The sequence below is a fragment of the Nomia melanderi genome, chromosome 5 (genome assembly GCF_051020985.1).
Source record: "Nomia melanderi isolate GNS246 chromosome 5, iyNomMela1, whole genome shotgun sequence".
Taxonomy (NCBI): Eukaryota; Metazoa; Arthropoda; class Insecta; order Hymenoptera; family Halictidae; genus Nomia; species Nomia melanderi.
The window spans coordinates 6623152-6647800 of record NC_135003.1 but is presented as its reverse complement, the minus strand read 5'-3'; the positions used below and the strand labels follow the sequence as shown (position 1 = coordinate 6647800).

Sequence of the window (24649 nt, the reverse complement as noted above, 5' to 3'; positions counted from 1 at the left end):
TATAAGAAACCTATGAATACGTTAATGTCCACAGGGTGATTTATAAATTCATGGCAACTCCTCGGCAAGTTTCGATTTAAATCTACATTTGAATCACCTCTGCGTCGAGCCAAACCATCAGTCACAGTTAAGATTCAAATACTTCAAACTGTAATAAAAGTGATTGAAAAATTCAAAGGTAAATATTATTATTCAAAAAACGTGGTTATACAGAATGACAAATTCTAGGTAACAATTATCTACGACGGGCGATAAACGAACACAAATACATTGTCTCTTCTTTATTACAGAACATTAACACGTTTCTTTCAAATAAGAATATCCAAATCAATAAAAAAAGGAACGTATTAAATCGTTTCCAAGTACGAAGAAGCAAAGGCACGTCCCACGAACGAAATCCAAAACAAACGGAGCCAGGCCGCATTGAAATTCGAGGCTCGTACAGCTTAATTATGGGCATCGTTTGATTTCTGAGTCTGTACGTGAAAACAATGACGCGGACGACGATCGGCCGCGGTGGGGCGGCTCGAATTCGACGATGGGCATTCCCAATCTTCAGTTCTATCGAATCGATCAGTCGTCGAGGATCGATCGGCCGCGTCGTTTTGAAATTTCTTCACCGATATTTTCTTCTTACTTATCCGTTTTGGTGAAATTCCCTTTATTTCTTGGTCACGACGAGTGAAAATGTGAATCGTTCGGAGATATAAACGAAAAACCGAGGTGCGAATGCGCAAGAATAAATCCCTGCGTGTAAGAGATGGTCGAAAAGTTTGTCCCGCAGAAAAATATGGCGAACACGTGCGAAACGCCTCGTTCCCGGCGACGAAACCGGCCGAACTTTTTGGATTTGTCCAACGTCACCAGTGAGTGCGCCTCGTTTTGTTCTGAATTTATGCTCTAGATTATTTTTTATTCCTTCACGCGAAAGACTGCTTCTTTTCTTCGACCTCTTCCCGTCCAACCCTCTCTTCACTCCTTTATGTTCGCCAACGAGTTATTATCGTGAGCTGTTTTATAAAAGCTCGGTTTGAATAGGATGAAAAAAGGATGAGACGCATGAAGTTCTTGCACGCTGAAGTATGGCCGTTTATTTAGTCTTGAGATTTTAATTCTGTTTCATTGCTATGTGAATAAGTTTTTGTACGAAACGAGGAACAAAAGAACGAGACAGGTAGTTGTGATTGTTTTGAAGAATAACGATTGGTATGAATACAAGCTTTAATGGAATTTATATTATCCTATTCGTTAACAATGAGATACGTGTAGGGGATGTTAAAAATATATGAAATAAGAGTGATGCAAATGTGAAAAATATATGCAGATGTAACGAAAAATTATATTTCACTAGCTTAAATTTTATAAAATACACGGAATTGCATTTTTTCGATTATGTTAGAGTGTACAGTTTAAAGTCGAAACGTGACTTCGATTTTTTCATGCTTAACACCGGAAAAAAATATTTTTGAAGCAACAGATTCGCTTAAAATGAACTAGAAAAATTATAAATATATTAGGCCAAATATAAAATGAAACATTCATTGAGAGTTTGTAAATGTTGACAGCAACATTTTTTGGAGTAACAATTTACGGTAAAATTGCACGAATTTCTCTGTTTATGGTTAGTGTATTTGTCACAGATGGTCGTCGCGATATCCCATTTCGCAAGAAGCGTTTTCCTCGGCGTTTCCTGTCGGTCAATCTAGAATCGTGTTACGAAGAGTACAGATAACGGCCCCGCACGATTCGTTCGCGACTATTAATTTGGTATAAGGCCGGATGCGCCGAAAACGGAAGCCACGCGCGTCACGTAGCGATCGCAGGAGCCGCCAAGATGGCGTCTGCGGAAATCAAACTTAGAACGGAGGTTTTCTGACCGACACTTCGTGTCTATTCCCTCTAACGCAATACTTATCAACTGGAAAATTCTCTGTCATCATTAAATTACAGATTTCAATCGCTAAAAAATTAAATTGTATATTTAAATAACAAACAAACAAATTAACAGTACTTTAGCAAAGAAAGTACGCAACGTACCTTCATATAAGTTCATATTATTATAAAAAGGTTTAAAACAACAAAAATTCTTCATGACTTGATAAAAATAATATTAAAATATAATAATACGTTAAAATCGTTTGTTTACTATATTTAGCAAAGGGAAATATGTTAACAATTTATAAACACTTAACGCCCTATCAATAAACAAGTAGGAGTCTCGAATAATTCGAGAAACAGAGACGTTTATTTGAATTAGAAACTTAGGACGCTCAAGTTTGGCTATTTCGCTGGTCATAAAACATTTCTCCGTCTTTGTAGCGTTTTTTGGATGAAAAAAAGAACCGTTCCAACTCCAGTGGACACAGGAAATGTACTCATCGGCACAATCCTCGAATGGAAACCACGTGTTGCGAACGCGGAAACGAACCCTTCGACTACAAGTCTTCTTCTATTCTTAACGACGCGTTTATTTGTCCGCGGTTTTCACGGAAAACTGTGGACGAACAGAAACAGAGGGAGAAAATGAAAGTTTACCCCGTTCCCGGTTATTTTCGGACCCTCGTACCCCGAGGAGATCGTGAACCTTTCCGCTGTTCCATAATTTCGATCTCGATACATCTGTTTCGAATTTGTTCGAAAATGCATTGAGTTACATTGACAGAAAGAAGAAATAAGAAAATATTCTTAAGACCACGTGAAATCGAAATGTTGTGCAATAAATATTATTTACAGCAGAAGTGTCAGATCAACACGTTGTTTATTGCAGATGCAATGAAAATGCATAATAAAATTATATAGTTCTTCTATGTTTGTATGAATATATGCGGTTTGGTTGTTTTTCTCTTGCTGAATAATTGCGTAATAAGGTATGAAACCAATCAAGAGAAATCATTACAAAACTATTCAAGAACTTGAATGAACGGTACGTAACAGGTAGTACCTTCATTAGACGATACTCGAACTGGTATGAGATAATGAAAGTGACATTATATGGCAGAAGTTTCTTTTATTATACAGGTGTGTGAATATTCATAGATTAATGTGTGTATCTCAGTTGCTGAATGCAATAAATTGGTAGATGCTGCAAACATCAAAATACTATAGCATTGCAAGCATCATTAACTCCTTCCCTTATGATTAATTTCTCAACTATGATCGATACAATTACTTTGCCATTAATAATACATCAAGAAAAGAGAAAAATTCTAGGCATATTCCATGTCTATGTTCGCTCTAAAGTATAATTATTGATAACAGAAGAGTAATGTTTAATTTGAATTCAGCACAATTGAGTAATACCTATCTTTGTTAAATTTCCATTCAAACCTTCATCACGGGTCTAGTGTTATTGTAAGGCAACGGGTTAAACATCGTAGACATGACAGACATAATAAATATCACACAGAAAATGCACGAACACACGATAAATCACAACGAAAGTAAACTGATGCATGGAACGCTTGAAGGAGCAACTTTTTTCAAAAGATAATTTAACATTGGGAACGTCTTGAATGGCGAAGTCGATAATGAGGGGAGTTCATTAAAGTGAAAAAGGAAGAATGTGACTCTTTCCGGTTATTTTCGGTCGGAGGGATCGCGAACCTCGTTGAACACAGCCGGCCAGTCGCTAGATATCGATATCGCTGACACAAAAGCTCCGTTGTCCAAGAATGCACACGGTTATGGAAAACGAGCGATCCTATTAATTCCTCCATTGTGCTCACGATAAACTTAAAATAAAACTCGTGTTTTGTCCAGACGTTTCAGCTAAAAGTTCGTTTCAAATTTTTTTTTTGGCGACGTTCGTCTCGATGTAACCAGAAAAGATAATTTTTTTTAATAGCAGTTGATTCTTTTGTCTTCTGAATAAATTCTCCATTATTAAACTACGAGCATTTATAGCTTCACAGTTTTAGATTACAATTTATTAAGAAGACAATTATTTATCTTCCTCGGCCAACAAAATAATATTCAAACGTATATTCATTAAAAAAGATAAAATAGAATACAAAAGAAATATATTAGATACTTCAAAAATGGTACTTCAAAACATAAAAACGAGACATTTTATAAATAATTGGTACAACAAAGGAAGCAAAAGTTGTTTCTTAATAATTGATCAGAACATGGATGAATCAGAACATTCGAAGCAAAGGTTTATGAAGGGATGAATTAAATATTCTATTAACACTAGAACAACCGAGCGTTTAATCTGGTTAATGTGTAATTCTCATAAAAATTGTAACAATAGATTGTTTTCGATTTCTTTGCAAATTCAGTCTAGTATTCAAAAGAAACTGTTTATTTTTAAAATCATTTCGAGTGTTTAACACTGTCAATAATTGCGAAATAAGAAAACTGAAACCCGTCGACTTGACGGGTGCAGTTGTCCTAGTGTTAGGAAAAGGGTAAAAAGGTACTAGTTTTCGAAAGCAGACTACATGGTTTAAACTGTGTCGCGGAAGGAATGCGCCCGCGTAGTTACGAGGTTTTCGCGATGCCACATTCTCGAATAACGAGGAACAAACGCATTAAAAGACCATTATTTTATTAGTCCCGGCGGGTAGAGGGCACGGTCGCGTGTCTCGTGTCGCATTAAATGAAATTGAACGCTTCTCTCCCCTCACAGGGGAAACTAAAGCAAGGTGTGTCTTGCCGGTAATACGATAATAGCTCGCGGAATTTAAGCGTGGTGCATTAATTAAAACCTCCTGGCCCTCCGTTAACTAAATAGAAACGGCATCGATCCGTTCGCCATCGATGCGCACCACCATTGATCCGGATGCGAATTACCAGCACCGCCAATTATTTTTTAAATTAAATATTCGAGGCAGCCAAAACCCTCATTCTTTGAAAACTACATTTTCCAAGCCAATTAAGCATTTTGGAGTAATATTAACACGTCCCGTGCCAGACCGTTTTTTGAAGACATTCCGTTCAGGCCGCGTGGGGCGTATACGCCCCACGCTTTACAATTGTATTGTTTTGTTTCTGGAGTATGCCTTACAATGATTAAAATAATGCAAAACTCGTAACTGTCAAGAAAAGGGTGTATAGTTTAAGACGCATAACACAACAAAGCAATAAATTAATTTTTTTAGAAATTAGTTTAACAAATACCTGGCTGAACATTACTCTACCGAGCGAGTCGCAACCTCGCACATAATATTTTTTTATGATGTCTATATTAGTTTGAAATAAAACATTTTAGTTAAAATATATTTAATATTATATTTATGTGACAAGTTTGTATGTAATCAGGAAGGGATACTATGGTGAACTTCGTTAAAACATGGCAAACATATATGTAGTTTATCTACACAATTATTACAGAATGTTGCAACTTTTACAGTACAGTTTCTTGCCGATTGGGAACCACATTTTTTAACGTTAAAACAAATCGCAGTAAAAAAAAGTGACTACCACGCCGTGTAGGGCGTATATGCCCCACGATCAAATAAACACCGCGACAATAGTATTAAGATGCCCATAATTGACTGCATAATACATTTTTAATAAATTCTTCATCTTACAATGACAATACCCAATGGCTTGAACGGAAAGTTTAGCGTGAGGCGTACACGCCCCACGCGGCACGGGACGTGTTAAATATTAACTTAAAATGTGTGGTAATTTAAGATAACTGTGTTGATAGTGTTATTGAGCAAAATGAGCAATAAACAATTGAACGACAGATCAATAAATATTAAAATTGAAGATTGAGAAATTAAAATGAAATTTTCTCGTCTTATAGTTTTTCTTAAAATCTGCAAAATTTATTAGCTTACTAAATAGTATTGAGAACAGAATGATTGAAGAAACGTTGAAGCAGAATTGGAACATTAATAAAAAGTATTAATTAAACAATCATTTTCTCAGGGTCCCGTTCAGCAACCGGGCTGTCGAAAAGTGACTCTCATCCTGAGGACGACGTGCTCTTCGTGTCCAGCAAGGACAGCGAGATCTCAAGCTTGTGGGTGAACTACCTCACAGCCTGTTTCGAACAGATCAGCAGGCAGCAGGGTCGGCCGCCATTCAAGTAATTATATCTCCATACTGCAACCTTTTAACCTTTTGCGATCCAACGTCGAATCTGACTCGACGTAACATTTTCTTGCAGCAGGTCCAACGTCGAGTGTGGCTTGACATAATTTTTAAATTTATGAATTGTAATTATTTTAATTATTTCTGCACGCCAATTAATTCATTTATACTAAAAGCAATCAATAGAGATCTTTAATTGTTTTTCAGTTTATTTTATACTTCATCCTGTTTATAACTTTATTAAACCTGATACAAAATTCTTAGGTATATAATGAATTGATAAAACTGAAAAATTAATTTAATAAATTACTATCATACAATAGTCTAAAGAACTTCTCCAAATTTCAAATTGAATAAAATGCAATGTTCGCTCAGACTTCTTCCAAAATATACAAGTAAACTCTTTAACCAAATACAATACAGATATCTGTTCGTTGAATCTTCTTCAATATTTCGATCTGATTTGTTCATTATCCATAATTATTATTAATGTCATGATTCCAGAGTACGTCACGTCACCGTCGAAGAAACGATTCCGCCAGGCACCGAGGACAGGATCAGATCAGCGCGTCTGCAGATCGTGGTAGTGTGTCCTGTGCTCCTGGAACGCGTGCAAAGTCGGCCGGAACACGCTACCAGCCTAGCCAAGCACCTAGTCTGCGATAAGGTGCTGGCGATGATGCTAGGTGTCCACGACAGTCATATCAGCGACGCCCACAAGTCAATCCTGGTGTCTTACAACCAGTGGAGGAAATTTTTCGTGAAGGACCAGGATGAGACGTTCGTCGGCGAACTTTTGGGAGCCGCAGTTGGTATCCTTGGTACCACTCCACCACCTGCGCTGAGAAGCGACAAGACTGCCTTCTCGGTTCATCCGAAAAAAGTGAAGCTGGTAAGATGAAAGCGATGTTGAAGGCAATAATGGAAATTAAGGGAATAGAATGACACGTTGTCGAAGAAGAGAATGTCCTTATTAAAATTTATTAACACAATTTATTATCATTAACACGGTATATTATTACTAACCCTCACTGTATGTCAACGTGTGCTCTAAGGTATAACCATTGATAACACAGGAATATTATGTAATTTGCATTCAAACAAATTGAATACTGTTGATGTTTGTTAAATTCTATTTGAAATCTTCACCACGAGTCTAATACGATATTTTAGGGCAGGGGGTTAACACGATTCATTAATAAATTATTTATTAACACGAATTATTTATCAACACTAGGTTTACGGACATTTATTGGACAGTTTATTCTATTGTTCCCAGAAGAATCGATAGTCATTCATTTCGGTGTTGTAAATTAGAGGTTTAAGAATGAACGAATGGAATATATATTCACGTAAACATATCGATCAAACTCGACATAAACATTTACTAAGTAATGCTCATAAAATTCAGTATGTGTGAAATTGAAGCGTTCCGTGAACCTAGTGTTAAAATCAACAGGATCGATCACTGATGTATTAAATAAAATGAGGACTCTTCAATATGCACATCATAGTGGTATAAAAAAGAACTCCAATATAAATATCATAAAATGAAGAAGCTTTCGAGCTACAATGGAATTAAAAGAAAAAAATCTTTCTCAGGGTCACAACAGGATAATCGCGCTGCTGAACGATCCCCTACGACCAGAGGACAACGTCTCGGTGATTGTGGATCGCTGCGGGGAGGCGATCGAGATCGTCCACGTGAAACGGCGAAATCCTTACGCCCTGCAGTTCTCCATTCCCGAAAGATGCTTAGAGGTATCGATGTTAGTTGGCGTAAGGATATCGAAGAACGGTTGTCCTTTGGGAGTGAGGCAGGTGAAGTGCGAGAGTAGGCTCAGAGAACTCGACCAGATACTCAGGGCGCACGACAATCCCCTGGAATTCATGTGTCAGGTAAAGATCGCCTCGATAAGCAGGCAGCTGCACATAAGAGGATTATCCGACTATTCGATCAGTCAAGATTATTTTTACCGATTATTTATGCTCACAGACATTCGGCTTCAATCCTGGTGACCGCGAACAACTGGACAACTGGATGGTCCACGCGTTTCAACGCAACATACCGCCACATTTTAATCTTCTCTCCACGCCCAGTGGAGTGGTGTCTACACAAAAAGTCCACTCGAGTGAGTTTTATTTTAGACGTCGTTTTATTTGATGGAGAGTAGACTGTTGATGCATAAGAGTGTATTGGTTTGGAATGGTAGTTCTAATTCGTGGTATTGTATTTCTGTATGTTGATTGCTGTCGCAGGGAGATTAGCTGGTAAGACAAGTAAAGCAAAGGCTATTAAAACCATCGAAATCCTAAAGTTAGGGCATCAAAAACGTGACTAGATTTAGATACTTCAGTGTATTATCTTCATATACCAGTTTTTACTAGTATACTGAATCTTGTACAGAGATGTATCTAACTATTCTTACAGGCATCAACTTTCGTAAATATATTTCTTTTTGTTAACACTGAAACTACCAAATGAGTCAACATGATCCATTCCTGATATCTTCTTGTTGCAATTATTAACAAGATAATACTTGTTTCTCGGAAAAATGATTAAAGAAATTGATTTAACAATACGAAAACTAAATTGTAAATCAGTTCAAGTCTCAATAAATGCACTCTTGGAGTTTCTATAAAGTAATTTCAAAAAGATAATTTAACTGTGCTCAGTAGTTATACTGCTAAGTATCAATATTTACGACGCAATAGTTCTTTTAACAAAAGTGGACCATTTGTCCCCAATTTACTCTAACATTTTGCCTGATCCAGGTCCCGAAGAGAATCCAACGCTGCTGCACTTCGCCGCCCGCTTTGGGTTGGAGAGACTGGCCTGGCAGCTGTTAGAGTGTCCAGGTGGCGACATAGCCTGCGACCTGAGGAATGTGTCGGAGCTAACACCGGCCGATCTCGCGGAACAAGCTGGACACGCGAGACTGGCGCACCAGCTTCGTGGCTACATGGTACAAAAACATCGCCTTTAAAGCGAAGGTCACAGTTAGTCCAATGGAACCGGTACTTCCGCGATATTTCTCTACTCCTAATAGCCACCATGTCGCTTCGATTTGCGCTTCATTCGCCAAACAACTCAAAACAGCATTCTACTCCATGTTCAGTTCGTAATGATAATAATTAAATTTTACGCGTGTTCGCTCAGTGATAACTTTCCGCACATCTTGCACCTCAAAGGAGCCACCCAGTCTCTGTTGAAGGGACCTGCAGCTTTAGCTGATGATTGAATTGAGTTTCTTGTTTCGCAACTTGACTAACTCCTTGAAAAGATGTTCTCACACGTCTATGTGCAGAGATGCGCGCTAGGAGTTCGGTATTCACCGAACTAACTGGTGTTTTGCTTTTGTGTTGCATGTTTCGGGGTCTGCGTCGAATCGCAGCAAATGAACGAGTTCACCAACATGTACAGCTACCTGAAGGTGATTAGCGAGACGACGACGGACCAAGCGGCAAGTGAGTATCCTTCTCTTTTAGTTTATTGTCCATAGAAAGAATAAAGTGTAATTACTTTAAATCTACTTCGAATTAATACTGGAACTATCGAATGAATCAAAATGACTCATTCCTGATTTCTTATACAATTACTGACGAGATACTAAAAGTTCTTTGGGAAAGTATTAAAGAAGCTGATTCAGTAATGCCTGAAGTGAAGTATGAGTAAATTGAAATCTTAATAAATGCATGTTTCTGTAAGAAAAATTTAAAAAATTCAGTTTATGTCTTCGGTAATTCTAGTGTTAAAGTATTCGTATTTAGAATGGCAGGATAAACAAGCAGATATAAATGCTAATTTTTATAGACAAATTTCAATATACTACGGTCGGGATTATAAATGATAATAATAATTATAGGCACAGACCAATCATCGACTAACACGAGCAACGAAGCCAGCAACGATAAGGAAGATTACTGTCGTCCACGACCACTGAGTGAAGCTTATTCAGTTCCACCAGCAGCAAGACCGATAACATCTCTAATCTTACCAGGCCAATTATCAGTCACCCCTAGCCTGACCACCAGCAACCCTATTGAAGCAAATTACTCGATCGTACCGGCACCGACGCCGGTCGTCGCCAGTCCATCGACACCGACCGCTCCAGCGACCACGCCGAACGGCCTTGAGCTGCCTCTTCAAGGCTACATGAAAATGCATCCAGCTGGTAGGTCATTTACCAATAAATATATTTTGCATTATACTTCTTTATACTATTATTTTCAATGATACTTGAAACATCTCGAGATCAATGCTTTACATCATTACCAGGATGAAGGTTGTTTTAATGTTCACCTAATCTTAGACTTAACTATTTTCTATGGCAACTTTCGTATCAATGATATCAGCAATCATTTTAACACTACAAATAGCGAGTAGTCACGGTGACTTTACTAAATTTTTCGATACGGACTCGTCTATAGAAACTATTCTATTCTAGTTATCTAGAAGACTTTATACAGATTCCGAGTGACAATTCAGTTTGCCTATTCTTAAGTCAATTTCTTTAGTAATTTCTCAGAGAAACATTTGTTATGTTTCTGATAATTCTAAAAGAAGAATTCTGGAATGAGTCATTTTGACCTATTCGCTAATTCTAATATTAAAACACCGTAATATAATAAAAAAAAAATTAGTTCTTAAACGAAACTTCGATTTTTTAAGGACCCAAAACGCCTACGTCCAACGTGACCAGTCAACAACCGTCCAGGACAGCGACGCCCACGCAGAACCGTCACGACTGTCACCCGAGTCCTCGCGAGGAGAATAGCCAGTCTTCCTGTTCCTACGGCAGGACCACGTCTAGCTCGAGCACCAAGTCGAGAGAGCCATCCGGGCCACAGGACGAGCTCCTCGAGATCATAAACGACTTCAAGAACAACGTGTTCACGATAACTGAGGTCGAGAGGCTCGTTGAGAACTGGAGGAACCGGAATGACGTACAACAAAGCTTCAAGGATAAGCAGAGACAGTTGACCGCGATGAGGGAAGAGTACGAGAGGATACAGAAGAGGATGAAGGAGGAAATGAAGGCGCCGACTCCTTTTGACAGGATCAGGAAATTCTTCTCTAAAGGAAAGAAAGGTAAATATTGTAAGAAAAGAATGTCGCGATAAAGGAGATAGTTAAATATAAGGATAAATGATTTTGAAACGTTGGTATAACTGAGAAATGAATGAAAAGTGATGTTTAGAAGAGGGTCGATTTTAGAATCTGTTTTAGACACTTTGGCTACAGGAACTTTAAATAAAAGTTTTTAAAAAGTTTTTTAAAAGTTAGTCTTTTAAAAATCAATAATTGACAGCTATGTAAGTTGGAGTATTCTATTATTGCAGACTCGAAAGACTCTGCGAGCGGAAGCGACGATTCCACAGCCAGCAAAGCGGAGACTATTAATGGAGGACTGGCGGATCGCAGACCAGTTAGCAGTCTGAGTCTTCGTAGCGTGTCAAGTATGAAACGTTCGAAATGTTGAGAAGTTGATTTAAAATGTTTGAAACGGTGTTTAAAGTTCGTATTTCTGTCCTTTAAGGCTCGTCTTCATCTGGCAGAATGAGCACCGCCAGTGGATGCAGTGGAACTAGCCTAGGCGACAGTGGAACGCATTCTGACACCGAAGACAGAAGAGTACGTATCGAAAGCACAAGTTTATTTTTTAAAATTTTAATTTAAAATTAAATAACAAAACTTAAATAAAATTTAAAATAAGGAAAATAAAATGTAAATATCTGAAAATAAGAAGGTAATTTTAGAAAATTTTAAATGGTAATAAAATTCTGTTTCTTTTGTAGCTACAGAACGCGAGGGAAGATAAGCCAGGCGTGATGTCCTACGAAATACCGCCCGCCCCGAAACCTTTCGCTGGAAGGTACTCACCTGCGCTCAGGTACTCCCCGTCGCCTCGTTCCTCAACCGGCAACGACCTTGACCTCAGACCTTCTCAGCTACCATCGAAGGCGGAGGACAACGAGTATTACATCGCTTTTCCTCCCTCGGGTTTACCCGTGCACTGTAAGTATTAACACATTCCGGTGACGTTAGTCCGACGTCATTTTAAATTCTTCAACTGAATACCAGTAACGTAATCGTATGTCACTTCAAATACTTCAGATGAGTACCGGTAACGCTAACCACATAATTCTACGTCATTTCAAAATCCATAACCAAGAACTAATAGCATAATTCTATCATATATTTTCGTCATAGCCATACACATTTGAATAGCAGACTTTACGATATTTACCTACAGAATTTGTAAAATGATATGCAGTCACAAACGCGTTAACACTCGGAACAGTACAAATTATTAAAAAATTAAAAACAACAGTAATATTGAACCAATATTAGCAACAGTGTACCTATAAAATGTAAATCCTTTGTCTCCCAAAAATGCTTCATCAGAATTCACAAAGATTCAGGTTGCAAAGGGTCCATTCATCCATTTGTTCATCTATTTATCTACCTCTAGTCCTATTAAAAAAATTCAATAGAAAATACAATATATTCTCAAAAATCTGCGCAAATGTTCAACAGCGTTCAAGCCAGACCACTCGCAGAAGGAGCCAAAGACCCCAAGCTCTCCGTGCGACCACCCGAAGTATCTGGAAATGATCCAGAACCCATCACCAGGTGTTGCGAACACTCCAGACTCGGAACAGCCGCGGCATCCAAGCAATAGTTACGCGAACATCGAGCCGGCTCCCTTGAATTCGGCCCCTGCGCCGCCTCCAGGCATGTGCATTCCCACGAACTACATGAACGTGACACCTGCCCGCGTCACGCCATTCCAGGAAGTCGTCCAGGGCCAACAGAGGCACTCGACTGAACTGGCACAGACGCCAGAGTGCTCAAAGAACCTGGCTAAGGCTGATACACCGAAATCAGAGGATATTAAGACACTTGCTGATGGTCAAGGTCAAGCTGCAGACGTGGCTGTGAACAAGAGTAACGAGGAATACGTGGAAACAGACCTGGTGAATGGTTCTTGTGACGTAGACGTCCCGGACTGCGGCAGAATGCCAGATTACATGAACGTGGACCTCTCACAGGATCTCAAGGTCACTGCCAAGAAGGCGCCTGCTCCACCTGTACCCCCAAGAGGTAAGATTTTGTTTGCTTGTGTTTATTCATTGTTTAATAAATGACTGGAGCAATTGCTAAATGGAAATTAATTTATGAAAACGAGTTTATTTTTTAATAATTATTTTATTTGATATAGCGATTATTGGTTTGTCGTTGTATAGGGTATTGGTGTATATTGATAGCAAACTTTGGAGAAATTTTAATGTAAATATTTAGATGTGTTTGTGTTTTACGGAAAGGAATTCAAACTTTAATTATTATCTGAGATTTCTTTTTTTCTTGTGTATTTTACTTTACTTTTTTTGTGAAAGTATTAAATTTGTAGAATCTCCAACTGTTGCGCTTTTGATATTTTTCTAATGACCAAGACTGTTCACATATTAATTAAGGTTTTCTTTCTTCAACGATTACGAAAAAGCAAGTATTTGCGAGAACGTTCTCCGCGTATACTCGGAAACCCTTTGAAAGAACTAAGTCCTTAAGAAGCTCGGAGTGATTCAAAAGGTTCATTGAAATCCGGGTTGGGAATTGACATTCCACTCGAGCTAATCACTCAATCGTTCTCTTTTACCCGGGGAATTCACAGGGACTGGTTACTTAATCGGACTTTCATCATCATTATTTCTTGAAACCTTCTCAAGCTGCCTTAAAAAGGCAAGCTTCTTTCGTACTAGTAATTTCCTCGTCTTAGCTTCATCATCGTCTACTGCCTTTAAGCAGTGTTTGCCCCAATTTCTCCGATTTTCTCATTACAATATTTTACTCAATTAACTCTTTGCGCTCAAAAGCTTTTCATTAGAAATATTTAACATTTTCGATTTTATTCTGAGTTCTGACAACATTCTTTGTAAATAATTAATGATCAAACATACGTAAATTAAGAAACAAAGCTATTTTATTTCAATATTTCATCTCACTTTCACATTACCTCTCGAGAGCAAAGAGTTAATAAGACATAACAAAAATATAACATAATCACAAAATCCTATTCCTGATTCGCAATATTTACTTCTATCGTTTTATTAATCGAGTAAAAGAAGAATATTAATTCGTTCAATGTATTTTCTGTTTCAGGCGCCACAAAGAAGTAAGAATATAGCCACTACAGACGCCATTGTCATTCTTTTACTTCTTCTACGATAGAAGATCATCCGCGAGACGTGCCTTCGATGATTGTTCACTTCATTCACGAACTGTCCGTTAAATAGTTCCATCAAAGTGATCGTACGACGCCAGTGTTCTTCGTAATTGTTAGTATTAATAGCGTATTCAAATGTAAATCGTTCGGCACTGTAATCTTCAGTCTCTTGTGTACATTGTTTCCTCTTCGTGCGATCTTCTCCTCATTCTCGTTCGAACACTCGAGGAGGCGTGATTTAATCTTTGAAATTTTAATGTTCAACAATGTTCTGGCACGCGTTTAGATAATTCACACGAAACGGTTTCCACGAAGTGCCTGGAACGCGTCATAGGAAAAAGAACGAGATATTAATTAGAATGATAACTGTTACGAGAAATATTATTTGCAAACGGTTAATATGTTTATTCGTGTTAAGATTAGTTTGTAAACGTTCTAGTTTAATATAAAATACCGAAGACCAATCACTTCGAACTTACGCAGTTCAAATAATATTTCTGTGAATGTTACATTAATTAGAAAAACTTTGTATGTATTCGTTTTAGATGTCAGAAGTTTGAAAGTTGCACAGAATCTTCAGTTTCACTCAATATATAGCCTGTAATCTTGTAAATGAATGTTATTTCCTTTACTTGTAGAAAATTCCTCCAAAGATTTGTAAATCTGAACTTAACAGGACCTAACTTAATGTACGATGTAATAATTTAGATAATTTTCCATCGAATATTCGCACTTATTTGTTAATCCAATATGTTCGAAGGGTTTTTGAATCCTTAGAGGCTAACCACCCTCGAGATCGTCGCAAAATGGCGGCTGGGAATTGAAACGTGTACTCGTTAGACTTAAGGGAAAAAGCGGTGATTAAGGACATTCGATGCCCCAAATTAACCACTAAGTTGTATATTAATCTATTAATTAATTAGTTAATTCGGATCTCGATCCAACTTGCAATACAATGCTAGCGAGCACCAAATCAAAGTTTCGTCGTTTTGGCGTGCAGCCAAAATTGAAAATCTGTATATATATATACGTTTCTATCTCTGTCTCGTCTATTCTTTACTCTAATCACAATAACTATTATCGTTTTCATTTAAATGTTAAGCTGTGAATGTTCAATGGAACGTATACGACGTCTGAAGACTGTAAAGAAAAATGGCGTCGACTCACAATCGTATGTAATAAGAATCGAATCGAATACTCTGTACAGGCGTCGAGTTTTCGGCGAACGCTGTCGCACCAAACGTGTCTCAAGTACCAAGAATGCATTTAACAATCTAATTGTAATTGTAATTGTAATTGTAATTGTAATTGTAATTGTAATTCTAATTCTAATTCTAATTCTAATTGTAATATGTTAAGCCATAACTATTTTCTGTAATTTTTTTACCGGATTCGCTGAAGCCCATTCTTTTCTATTTATGTTAATGTATCAATAAACGAAGAAATTACAAGACGTGTGTTTTTTTTTCAAATCAATTGACATTGCTCGAAAACCTTAGCAACCTGTGATTTCATTTTGAATTTTTCAATTAGAACACTTACATTTTTCCAATAATATTTACATTGCATCACACTTGTCAGACATTTGAGTTTTTAAATCAACTTTCCGAAGATTTTTTATGAAAATATTTTGTCTAGTCTGGCGTGAAAAACCGGTCGTCCTCGGAAGTCAACGCTTCCGAAGAATTATGCAACCAACTCGGCTGAATATGCAGATCTGAAGCACCATGAGAAGAAAAAGCGTCGGTTAGTGTAAAAGCAAACACAGTAATCCAATATCTTTCGAGATTCGAGATTATTTAAAAAATCAATTAAATAGGAATAATTTAATTCCTATAAAGCTAACTAAGGTCATATTTACATCTATATTGCACCTCGTTTGTATACCATTTGTTATAAAAAAATATAAATAATACATTGTTTATACTACCTTATAAATGTTATCTTACAAAAATTACTTTCACCCTTCACATCCGAAATTTCTCAAATACTGTTTCAACAATAACAAAAGTGTAACTATTTAAATTGCGTAAGAAAAGGAGTTATATTTCTAATATACACACAAACAGAGATACTAATTAAATCTGTTTCTAACACAGTCCGACGATACAGGCGCAAATTAATTACACATTTAACATATTTTTCAAACAACGACATGAGGGAACGCTTAACGACGTATGATGTCACGACAGTTTGCGTAGTGGCAACTGCGCCTCTGAATAAAACATGTGATTGAGTATTCATCGCCATCATTGAACTGTCTCCTGTAGCGTCCGCCACGCCGCTAGGGAAAACCAGTCACTTTTCAAGTCCACGAAAAAAATGTCCAATTCGTGACTAATAAGACAATACCGAAGTTTCGTCGGCTGACAAGGACGATTGTTTTCGATTGGAAGCTACCTCGGCCTAATAAACGATCATTCAAATAGCGTTAACCCTTGTCACGTAACAAGCACATTGTCTTTAGCTGAAAATCTCCACCGATGCGCTCTCAATGAAAATATATTAATCCACAATTTCTATATAATATAATACATAAATTAGTAATTTAAAATTAATAATAAGAGAATTTACATCAAAACTTTATATTGTATACTATCTCTATCCTAAATCAATCGATCTTCTTTTCCAACGGACAAAAGTGAAAAGTCCAAATGATAATTTATGAATCTTTTTAACGCTAAAACTTCCGAACAATTAGAACAACTTATTTCCAATTTATATAAAAATTAGATATTTAAAATTTGTATAAAAACAGCAAATCTAATAAACTAAACATTCTAAAAGTAGTCACTTTTACTTGCCCAATACTTATACTGTTAATTTGCATATTATTCCATGTTACTTATCATTGTCGTAACTGTTTGTCTAGAAGCTAAACATTTTCAGGCAGTATTGCTATGTATATCACAAAAAAAGGAGGCGAGGGCCGGAAAACGATCCATAAAACAAAAATAAAAGGGCCGCAATTAAACGACCCGGAAACCGTCTAGACTGCAAGCTGCTTTTACATTTCTTTCCTCGTGGCTTGAAGAAACCGCTATCTTCCTTCCGCTCGATTTAGATTTCTCGTTAATTGGATTCGGACGGCTAATTGCGGTCCGACATCCGAGGTGGAACCGGCGATCTCTCGACCGGCGAACGACGGACCCGCGTGCACGCGCGATTCATCACCAAAGTGGGGATCGATCCTATATAGGAGGGAAATTCCTCTCCCCTTCGGCAAAAGTGAGAAGGACACGATCACCTGTCGATAACCGTCTATCGTTCTCCGGTATGCCAGTAATCAGTTCGCATCTACCGACTAATCGTTTACTAGACAACCGAGCGTTTAAATAATACGTAATCCTTATAAAAATTGTAACACTAGATTTTCTTCGGTTTCATCGTATATTGATTATAGTATTGAAGTGAAACTACTTGTTTTCCCAATTAATTTCGGACGTTTAATGCTTTTAAAATCTCGATAATTGCCAAATAAGAGAATTGACGTCTGTTACTTTGACGGGCGCGGTTGTTCTAGTATTAATAATCTTGACATAACAGTTCTTATAAAATGTGTGTTATATCGGAAACATCGGAAACATCGGAAACTTTGTGGTTGTTTATACACATTTTATACTTTGTGAAAACTAGATTTAGGGGAGAGTTCCTTTAAGTATTTAGAAGATTTTTTTGTGATTTTATGTATAAGTAATTGTTATCGAATTGAAAAAATGTGTTTAGTTAATGATAATTACACAGTGCTTAAAACGAGAGATTATTGCAATGGTAGTATAAAGTTTATCATTGTTTACATGTTGAAGAAAAGTGTCAGCAACAGTGTTGTCGTAATAAATAAATTTCAGTGGTTAAAAGGGTAAGATTGTATTGAATTGCTTCAAAATATTCAGTTTTCTGTTTTTAGGTTCATCGGAGATAACCGCCATTTTGTTTGGACGTTGTAAGGACAATTAAAGGATGAAATTTCTTCTAGTGACTTTATTATTAACGTTAATTTTGACCGTCACATACGGTCAACTCAGGTAAACTACATTTTCCACAGTAACATGCCTTAACATTAACAATAATAGAAATAATTATATATCCCTCGTTATGTTATAATATTGACATTAATATTCCTCAAAATCAAAATGATTTAAATCTGATTGAAACAATAATTTATTAACTTATGTTTATAACAGTTAATTTTGATTAAAACAATATAATATTCGCAGATACGAACCGTTCGCCGAGAAACCAGGATCCTGTCCTCCAGCTCTGCCAGTTCAAATCTGCAGTCAGTCGTGTTTCTCTGATTCCCACTGCTTAGGGATCGGCAAATGTTGCCCGACTAATTGCGGAGGATACGTCTGCTCGAAACCTGTGACAATGCGGCAATCAAATCCACAAGGTAAAATATAATGTTTCAACGTCACTAATTAGCGCCGATAAAGATCACTTATTCAGTAGACTATTTTTATTATTTTAAAAAATAACAAAAAAATATTACGATATTTATAATAATACTTTTATATCGTTAACAAGTGATTAAGATTTTATAACTAAAATTAACAGATCATTGAAATAATCAATTGTAGCTTACGTTTCGCAATTAATATTTTAGATTGGAAACTTTAGAAACTGTTAAATCATTGTATAAAATATTGAGATGTTAAATAACAAGAATGACTGTTACTTAAATTAGTTTCCACTTGATTATGTCTTGGTTGACATTTAAACAAGTACTTTTAATAGAAAAAGTTATTCAATATACAATTGAAGTTTGTACCTTAATCTTGAAGTAGAAACCATAGGATTTCTTGGTTCATTCTTATAAAATAATATTTTTCAATTATAGAGAAACCAGGATCCTGCCCAGCAGTGCCAAAAGGACGATGGGTGTGTTCGCCAACTTGCAGCGTGGATAGCGACTGCAGAGGAACGCTGAAATGCTGTAAAAATCGGTGTGGTGCATTGGCCTGCCAGAAACCGGACGTCGAAGTGATCGAATCCGTGGAACTTCCGGTTGTCCCGTTACCGGATGAACAGCCCGACATTCCTAGGAATCCGTATGAAAACCCTAGGGATCCATACGCGATCCCTAGAAATCCGAATACGTATCCCTATTACTTCTATAATAATTAATTAGGACGTTCACAGTTACACTAGATCAGGAACAATTAAAAGTTTATAGACTTTGTGAAACTTGACGCCATATACTCTTCACACGTGCCATATTGAAAAAAAACATATGAACTTTTTTAAAACATTATAAATCACTCTGTGAAAAATTATTATTTATAACAATGATCTTAAAAATCAGCTTCGTTCTTCATTTTTCCTCAACACTTTCGGTTGATTAGAAAATAATTTGATTGATTATGTTGAACGCCTAGTGATATTGGAATTTCTTGAGAGTGAAAGAATGATTGACAAGAATGATTATAATTTAAATATATAGTATTTGTTAATATTTATTGTTTATGAGATAAGTTCTCTAATGAAACAGAATAAGACTATCTATCGAAGGTGGATCTCAGAAGGTCAACAATGATATCTAAAAGGAAAGATGTTAAAAATGTGTCCTTCAGCGGAATTTTTAGATGTCAATTCAGTAACGTGTAGTTTTACGTAAGAAATTGCGGTTTAACCTGACTTTAACCTAACTGGCCCACATTTGCACGGCATATTAGATAATATGTACGGTAACACGTTCATGCATTAAAAGGAAGAGGTCGTTGACAGACTGGAGAGTGGAGAAATTTTAATCTTTACGAATATAGGTGAAGACAAGAATTAATTATAAATTGAAATCTGAATAAAAATTTGAATTAAATCAGAATCGACGAAGTTACACCATTGAGAAAGAAACAAGAAAATTAAGATTCATTTTAATATAAACGATTTACATATACTTCGAATTTTAAATTAAGAAAACAGCATAAAAGAATCTAATATTTCACAAGATGAATAAAAATTCTTTTATTTTCAACGAAGAGACTTCTTACATCCCGCAGATTGATATTGCCAATGTAAATGTCCGTCTTACCGCGCACTTTATTAATAACAGTAATTACATGTACGCATCAGTCTGTCAGAACATGTTGTTTAAATAGTCAGCGATGGCTTCAAACTGAGTGTGTATTCAATAGTTTAAATTGTTTCAATGCTGTTTGTCATACTTCTTTAAAATGGCACTTTGAAAACATTAAAAAAATCAAAAAACAATTTACTGTTCTTTAAAATTCAAAAATATTAATAACTATTCATACCGTTTTATAAATATTCATAAATTTGTCAGACACATTTAAAAAACCTTCAACCTGGTACATCGAATTTGAACAATCCAGCAGTGTTCTCAATGTCACTCTTATCATTTCATAAAGGCAATTTGCATCAGTGTTTTCAATGTCGCCATAATACATGCCGCAGATCCGTAACAGTTATACGAGGAACCGGCACAGATCATTTGAGCGCTACTTACGTTGAAACCCGAGTGCGACGTGAATCATGCAATTTCGATGCACACATGCAATTGGAATACCCGGTTACATTATTCCTGGAACATGTATTTGTGTCATACGGCAAAAATAGTAAATTGATAACGGTTATTAAAACGTACACGAAGCAAAACAGTGTCCGGGAACCCGGGGAAACAATCCCCGATTTTCCAGTGTAATTCACCCAGAGATCTTGCTTTCGCTACGAAATGGAGGTGGAAACGTGGAGAAACAAGGAGGGAGGAAAGAACAGAGATTTAAGAAGCTGAACTCCTATCGTGCACCGATTAGACGTGAAAACATCTGCCAACTGGACAAACCTGCCTTTCTGCAAGGTGCAAAGTAGACGAAGACCTCGCAACGAACTAGAAAATGATCCGTACGTGTTTGCTTTCCGAGGAAAGCTTTATTCTACTCTCACCAAAATTGTATATTTAGAAAATATTTATTGTAATAATTATTTTAATTGCAAAATACTTAATCATTTCATTTGTTATTTGCTACTTTTAAGATCATACTATATACTTATCATTGGTACTGTGAAACATTCATGTAATTTTGTTTCATTTAGAATTTATTAAGTTTTCTTTACACCATTCTTTTTCAGAGCAAGAATTTGTAGTTGCTTCGGTATCAGAGAAATAATATTATAATAAATAAAAGGGAGGATTTTTAAATGTATGTTTGTAAGAGTCATTTCAAAGTCAAAGAAATATTTCTTTGTTATTGTATACTTGTGTCTCGAGTATTACATGTATGTGATATTTAGTACGAAACACTCGGTACATTTACCTGTCTGTTGCTCACTATCAAGCTTCGAAGAATCGAGCTCGTCGTTTCTGAGTGATTAATGAATCATTTTCTGTCACAGAGAAAGGAACAATTCTTGCCGTAACGGTGTGCTTGCTAGTCGCTGTGACAATTGCCCAGCTGTCCTGTAAGTTAATCAATCGATTTAAACACATAATTATTTCCACTGAAACGTGTGTCTCTGCGAAATTACAAGATTCGCCTTGACTTTAATAAAGAAGATTTCCAAACAGTACAAGCGAAATTAAATTCAACCGTAACCTTTGAAATATTATAATGTGTAATATGTTTCAATAATTTCACTCCACTTGTAAACCGGTTGTGCATGGACCTAAAGACACTATTTTAATCTTATGATTAACATCTTGTTTATCGTATTTTATTAAAAGATTATTAATTAAAGTAAAAAAATGGAAGGTCTATTTTAACAGTGTTCAATTGTGTCTTCATTTTTTTTAATGAATATGTTATATTACTAATTATTGGTTGTAACAACTATAAATAATATTTAATTTTTATTATACGCAACGATAAGCTCATTGAGGAAGCTTTGTGGCGCCATCTACATAAAAATGTCCAAGCTACCAGCAACGAACCACAAACTCAAATGATAACATCTTATGTTACCGTTCGCTACTTTACTAATACAGACTTCATCATCTTGTCTTTAGATAGCGCCATTACAACTATTTAATATTTAATATAAAAACAATTTTAAAGTTAAATATCATTCTCATTTGATCAAAACATTAATATAGCTAAAAGTGGCCACTGTCCGCTGAAAAACAGCATATCAAAATGCACTCCAAGATGCGTTACGGATTATCAGTGTTCGATGAACGAAAAATGTTGTCCAAATAAATGTGGAACCGAATCATGTGCGGATGCAAGCATTTTCAGTGCCGGAAATGGATATAAAGGATCGCAGAATGGTAATAGATTTAATGCCCTTTTCTTTCGAGAAATTTTCACTTTTTCATAAAATTTGTTTTCACTAATTTCATGATAAAACGTGTGTTTAAAATTCACTTAAGACATTACGCGTTTCAGAAGGAGTTTACTGCGCCGGCATAAAATGTGGACCGTATGAAAAATGCCAATTTGACCGCAAAACGAAACGTGAAAAATGTATTCGTACGTGAAGGATTGCAATAAAAGTCCATAATGTAATCTGTTGTAATTTTAATCCATTTCAACGAACCATTAATCGAAAATATTGTAAAAAATGATCACTATCATCTGCATTATTTTTTTTTACATTTTCCTATTCATCTATCAAATATTCAATAAATTTTTTTACACGAAATGTTTTCCTGTTTACCGCGAAAAAATTGAATTTTCCTTATAACGATTATACAACCTGTTGAAAGTCGAGAATCGACAAGATAAGCCAGATCGATACTTCTTCTCGGTAATATCGTTGTTGTTAGGCTAGAAACACGATTGTAACGACTATTTAGGTTTTAGTTTATTTAAAACGTAAGTACAACGTGATGTAAAGATGAAAACTCTTCGTCTTTGAAGTTTCCCGACAAAATGGCATTTCATCTGCTCTGGTATTGCGTATTAGATAACATACTTTATTAACCTTGTAAAAAGAGGTTAGGTTTATGCCGATAAGCCATAATAGCTATGGAGTTTTTAGTAAATCGATTGAAAGCTCTTATTGTACTCCTCTTGGGAATATTCAGACGAGCGATGTGTTGTCTTCGACGTCGACGTAGATCGTCTTGCGATTCTATTCCCTTGTCAGCAGTTGGTGTGGTACCAAACACCACAAACAACACAACAGTGAGTTTCAAATGCTACCATTATCCTTTGAATGCTGTATTTCACAAGGATTTTAAGATTATGTAAACCATATTGTACCACTGACTTCGATAATAGTAATCACTGAAGATGCTTGCTCAAGGAATCAGAGCAGTGGGATCAGTGGGAGGAAAATCCTGTTGTTGTTGTACCAGACAAGCCTGTGAATACAATACAGGCTAAAATCGAACAATACAGACAGCAAGCATCTCAATCACCAGAATCTACAGAAGAGCCACACGCAAATTTTTTTGAGGTAAATACATAAGGGCCTATTAAATGAGTCTTTAGATATCTTAAAAGGTTTACGTTTGGATCTTTTTGATATCTTTAGTTACAAGTACTTATATAAAATAAAAAATAACCCAAAGATAACAAATATTCTGTATGTTTTTTAAGGACATGACACCAAAGATCACCAGACAAATAAAGATTTTAGTGAAGGATAAAATATCAGAAAACACTTCTTGGAATTCTTCAAAGTTTGCAGTAAATAGTAACCCTGTACCATCTGTAAGTTTGTACATTTAATATAGGGTGTCTTAAAATGTATCAAGTGTTTTATAGGATATATTTAACCACATATTTTGAGACAACTGAAACTTCATATTCATAGTGAAGCAACAAAAATTAAAAAATTAACATTTGTACAGAATGAGCTTGGAGAATGGGAAGATAACACTGTTGGTTGGGAAGAAGAAACGTCTAAAGAGTTTGGGGATCCTACAAAAACGCTGAGAGAACAGAAAAGACGAGAACGAGAACAGAGACTATTCGAACAACAACAGAAGAGGATTGAACGCAATTCAAGACCGCAGCCGTTAGGAGCAAAGCTAACATCTTGATGAGAAAGAATATACTCAAAGCAATTTTTTATCACAATTCATAACTTTCCATCTATTGGTGGTCAGACATAAGAATTTTTCAACACCGCATGGAACGTCATATAAAACCAAGAAATCAAAGAGCATTACGATTTACGTTGTCAGTAATTGTTGTGTTCCATTGTAGTAATTAAAACAATGTATCCAATGTAGGCTAGGAGCATACAATGATTTATTTTCTCTCTGTGCGGCTATATTATTTTTCTTTACTGTGGATGCATTGAGGGCCTTCCAACATCCTTTATAAAACACTTTCACAGCTTTAGAGAGAACATCTATTGCATGATCAGACAACTTGGATGTGACCGCTTCCAGAAGGACATTTCCCTCTTGAGCCTCAATTATCGAATGTCTAATTGCGAATTATTTTCTTAAATTCGTATGTTTTTCA

At 36.2% G+C, this 24649-nt stretch overlaps 4 protein-coding genes and 1 long non-coding RNA gene across 12 annotated transcripts in view; 4 read left to right on the top strand and 1 right to left on the bottom strand.

Annotated features, from left to right (window-relative positions):
• The window catches only part of stumps (DBB domain-containing protein stumps), a 50287-nt gene extending 35936 nt beyond the window's left edge, over positions 1–14351 (top strand). For all 3 annotated transcript variants that reach the window (XM_076367918.1, XM_076367917.1, XM_076367919.1), the window contains 13 exons: positions 5881–6040; positions 6550–6937; positions 7648–7944; positions 8042–8177; positions 8821–9011; positions 9441–9513; positions 9912–10220; positions 10718–11137; positions 11389–11505; positions 11586–11680; positions 11845–12064; positions 12587–13153; positions 14210–14351. In XM_076367918.1, the coding sequence (XP_076224033.1) occupies positions 5881–6040; positions 6550–6937; positions 7648–7944; positions 8042–8177; positions 8821–9011; positions 9441–9513; positions 9912–10220; positions 10718–11137; positions 11389–11505; positions 11586–11680; positions 11845–12064; positions 12587–13153; positions 14210–14226 (2990 nt within the window). In that variant the 3' untranslated portion in view covers positions 14227–14351. The remainder of the gene's footprint in view (positions 1–5880; positions 6041–6549; positions 6938–7647; positions 7945–8041; positions 8178–8820; positions 9012–9440; positions 9514–9911; positions 10221–10717; positions 11138–11388; positions 11506–11585; positions 11681–11844; positions 12065–12586; positions 13154–14209) is intronic.
• Positions 11889–16468, bottom strand: LOC116430944 (uncharacterized). Of its 2 annotated transcripts, XR_004235828.2 has the most exons (5): positions 16204–16468; positions 15816–15990; positions 14753–15086; positions 12412–14591; positions 11889–12062 (listed from the first exon to the last, which is right to left on the bottom strand). It is a non-coding gene; the product is annotated as an uncharacterized LOC116430944 (long non-coding RNA). The 2 variants fall into 2 exon arrangements; XR_012998690.1 differs by having other exon boundaries at positions 12412–15086.
• Positions 16469–17387: 919 nt separating this feature from the next.
• On the top strand, positions 17388–19577 carry LOC116430980 (WAP four-disulfide core domain protein 2). 3 transcript variants are annotated; one of them, XM_031985803.2, is made up of 4 exons: positions 17388–17547; positions 18181–18298; positions 18491–18666; positions 19114–19577. In XM_031985803.2, exons 2-4 carry the CDS (start codon positions 18234–18236, stop codon positions 19398–19400), a joined length of 528 nt encoding a protein of 175 aa, XP_031841663.1. In that variant the 5' UTR covers positions 17388–17547; positions 18181–18233; the 3' UTR covers positions 19401–19577. The 3 variants fall into 3 exon arrangements, with proteins under 3 accessions (XP_031841663.1, XP_076224185.1, XP_076224186.1); XM_076368070.1 differs by lacking the exon at positions 17388–17547 and adding an exon at positions 17561–17615; XM_076368071.1 differs by lacking the exon at positions 17388–17547 and adding an exon at positions 17636–18044.
• Positions 19578–20667: 1090 nt separating this feature from the next.
• Positions 20668–22735, top strand: LOC116430981 (waprin-Thr1). Of its 3 annotated transcripts, none has more exons than XM_031985806.2 (4): positions 20668–21134; positions 21627–21692; positions 22324–22497; positions 22619–22735. In XM_031985806.2, the coding sequence occupies exons 1-4, from the start codon at positions 21128–21130 to the stop codon at positions 22705–22707; spliced, it is 336 nt and encodes a 111-aa protein (XP_031841666.1). In that variant the 5' UTR covers positions 20668–21127; the 3' UTR covers positions 22708–22735. The 3 variants fall into 3 exon arrangements, with proteins under 3 accessions (XP_031841666.1, XP_076224187.1, XP_031841665.1); XM_076368072.1 differs by having other exon boundaries at positions 20678–21134; positions 22600–22735; XM_031985805.2 differs by having other exon boundaries at positions 20725–21134; positions 22616–22735.
• Positions 22736–22864: 129 nt separating this feature from the next.
• Positions 22865–24442, top strand: LOC116430977 (uncharacterized). The gene is made up of 4 exons (XM_031985799.2): positions 22865–23356; positions 23478–23630; positions 23774–23887; positions 24028–24442. The coding sequence occupies exons 1-4, from the start codon at positions 23198–23200 to the stop codon at positions 24217–24219; spliced, it is 618 nt and encodes a 205-aa protein (XP_031841659.1). The 5' UTR covers positions 22865–23197; the 3' UTR covers positions 24220–24442.
• Positions 24443–24649: the final 207 nt, after the last annotated feature.